The 3,201-nt window shown below is 42.3% G+C and overlaps 1 protein-coding gene across 1 annotated transcript; it reads left to right on the forward strand.

The window, feature by feature from the left end:
* Positions 1 to 671: 671 nt before the first annotated feature.
* On the forward strand, positions 672 to 1,677 carry LOC118749164 (importin subunit alpha-5-like). The gene is made up of 3 exons (XM_036483934.1): positions 672 to 973; positions 1,028 to 1,327; positions 1,432 to 1,677. The coding sequence occupies exons 1-3, from the start codon at positions 797 to 799 to the stop codon at positions 1,654 to 1,656; spliced, it is 702 nt and encodes a 233-aa protein (XP_036339827.1). The 5' UTR covers positions 672 to 796; the 3' UTR covers positions 1,657 to 1,677.
* Positions 1,678 to 3,201: the final 1,524 nt, after the last annotated feature.

Consider the following 3,201-nt stretch of genomic DNA (forward strand, 5'->3'; position numbering starts at 1 on the left):
GACTGTAACAAATAAATAAATAAATAAATAAAAAATTATCAATATATTCGCTTTTGCATTGTTGAACTTTGCATTCTACTTTTGGTTGAACGGCCTTTCAACTAATCGCTTTCAACAAAGTTGGTCGCCAGCCAACATTTATCCATTCATCTTTTTTTTCGTGCAACCCTGCCTGAGTTGAACGCAACACGTTCTACGTAACAGCAACACAAATGCATAAATCAGTGTTTTGACAACATCGTTTTGTCAGTATCGTTTGAACGACTATCGTTTCAAAGTTACGTGATTCATGCCCAGGTTTCTAATGGTCTAACTGAGATCTCTTATACGGGATCCCCTGGATTAGAATGGCAGATTCGACCACGCTCGTCTGCGAGTCCCGCCGCAATAACTCCGATCAAGGACCACCACCACAGCAGCAAGCCCCCAATTTTTTTTTGCAATGGGAGCATGACCCACCGGAAAGTCTGCTCCGTATACTACTGGCCCGAGCCGGTATATCTGAACGGTTGGTTATCTTGATGTATGCCCAACATAGTTGCCATATATCTTTTTTATAAAAGTATTGCCGCTTTATCCATTGCACATTCACAATTTTTTGTTTTGAATTAGGAAAAGTTTCGATAGTGAAAATACTCGATATTTTTGGAAAACTATCGATAGTGAAAAAAAGAAAACCAATAATTGTATCGATAGTGCCACTTCTAATTTGGTAATTATAATCAGAATCATTCTCAATTTCTACAAAACTTTCGGTGATATCAGTTAGTTAAATATTATACATTGTGTTAGCATTATGTCAACTACACATAGACAACGTTATAAAAATGCTGCATTGGATTCGTCTGAAATGCGCCGAAGACGTGAAGAGGAAGGAGTCCAAATCAGAAAACAGAAACGAGAACAACAATTAATAAAAAGACGCAATGTTGTTTTGGATATACCCCAATCTGGTTTGGATATTGGAGCTGAAGTAATTTTTCCTATTTATATAAAAACCTTCAGAATTTACCTTTTTTTTTCAAAGGAGATTGAAGTGAATCGCATTTCCGACCACTTTTCGGAAGAACAAATCAATCACAAAAATCAACTAACAATTTCGAGGACACTTTCCGATCAAAATAAGCCGGCGATTAATATCATTATAAAAAAACAGATGATAGAACTATTGTTTAGTGAGAATGAAGCAGAGCAACTAGAAGCCACTCAAAAGTTCCGTAAGCTTTTATCTCGTGATCCAAATCCGCCGATAGAAGAAGTCATCCAAAAAGGGATAGTTCCTCGATTTGTATTCTTTCTCAAGAATAATTCAAACGCATCGTTGCAAGTAATTTATATTTTTAAATAATCTTAATAAATACAAGCAACAACTGCAGATTTATCTGGTTCCAATTGTATACAAGTGTTCAAAAGTAATTTTCTCTTTTTTAGTTCGAAGCTGCTTGGACATTGACTAATATTGCCTCAGGGACGTCACAGCAAACTAAAATTGTAATTGATGCGGGCGCCGTTCCCGTTTTCATTGATCTATTATCGAGTAATAATGACGATGTTCAAGAACAAGCAGTTTGGGCTCTTGGAAATATAGCTGGTGATTCGCCAAGTTGTCGTGACTACCTACTAAACTCGGGAATACTTCAACCATTGTTTCAGTAAGCTTAATTTGTAGTCAATAGAAAAATAATTCGAATAGATTAATGTGCTGTTTTTGCTTGAGCGTAAAAGCACATTTAGCTCTAAATGCGACTAAATGTACATTTATACATACAAAAGTTCGTCACCTAAATGAAACTCCATTTCTGCATTAAGGGCCGTTTTGAAATGAATATTTAAACGGCATTTAAGTTTAATTGTGGATTGCTGTTTAAATGCCATTTAGCCAATATTGGCCATTTAATTGCAGATTAAATGTATGATCTGAAAATGAATAGTGGAAGTTAACCAACAATCTCTACTTAAGTAGGCCATCTGAAATTGGGCCTAAGGGCATGAGGAACATAACCTTGGAGGGGGTCGTTCCCACGACAGCCGGTTCTACGTACCGGAATGACTCGGGTTTCACCCGACCAAGGGCTGTTGTTTCGGCGATCTAACCCAGTTTAGGTCGGCGAAGTATCTTAGAAGTTGTCCGTCCATAGGGCAACATTCACTACGCATTCTCCTACTCAGGGCTGGCATCGAGTCAAACCCTGGGCCAGAAATATACACCTGCTGTGTATGCCGAAGACGATTACACCACAACTCCACCTCAGTCAAGTGTAATGCCTGCGAGGGGTGGAGTCACCTCAGGGTCTGCTCGGGACTACGGACACACAGACAGTGGACCACGTCTTACGTGGCCCCCTGTTGCTCAAACAGAGCAGCCTCCACGGCAAACGATAGTCCGCCCGTGCAGCCCCACACACTCACACAGCAACCACACACAGTCGCCACTACACAACAACAAAATAACACCACAGACCGTACCATAGCCACCACAGACCACATAACACACACAACTGCACCACCACCCACACCACATAACACACACAACTGCACCACCACCCACACCACGATCTTTGGCACTCAAGCCTGTCAAACGATCGTAGGGGAACAGACTTGGCTGAGCAGATAGACGATTCGACATTCTGCACAATGAACGACGACGTACCCACCAGGATTATGGGTAACTGCAGTAGCTCGCCAGACATCACAATAGTCAGCGCTGGTCTGATAAACAGCATAACGTGGCGACCTATGCTGACTCTAGCATCAGACCATCTATCCATAGTCATCTCGATTGATAAACCAACCGACTTTGCCTCCGCCAAACACCAGACCTATATCAACTTTTCCAAAGCTGATTGGAAAGGTTACGCGGAGTTTACTGAAAACACATTCGCAGCGCTCCACACACCAACCGACGTCCATCTCGGTGAACGTAAGTTCCGCAGGGCTATCTCTGCTGCTGCAGCTCGCTTCATACCGGCAGGACGTATATCGGACCCACGGGCAAACTTCCCTGCCGAAGCGGCTGTTCTAGCTGATGAGCGTGATAGCCTTCGTCAGGCCGATCCCGGAGATCCCCGTATCAGGGATCTCAACGCGGAGATTCGGCAACTTGTAAACGTACATAAGCGGAAGAAGTGGGAGGAGCACCTGAAGACTTGTAATTTCACCTCTGGTGTGAGCAAGCTTTGGTCAACCGTGAGGTCATTGTCT

The sequence above is a fragment of the Rhagoletis pomonella genome, unplaced genomic scaffold (assembly GCF_013731165.1).
Source record: "Rhagoletis pomonella isolate Grant_MI unplaced genomic scaffold, Rhpom_1.0 Rhpom_scaffold_00014, whole genome shotgun sequence".
Lineage (NCBI taxonomy): Eukaryota > Metazoa > Arthropoda > Insecta > Diptera > Tephritidae > Rhagoletis > Rhagoletis pomonella.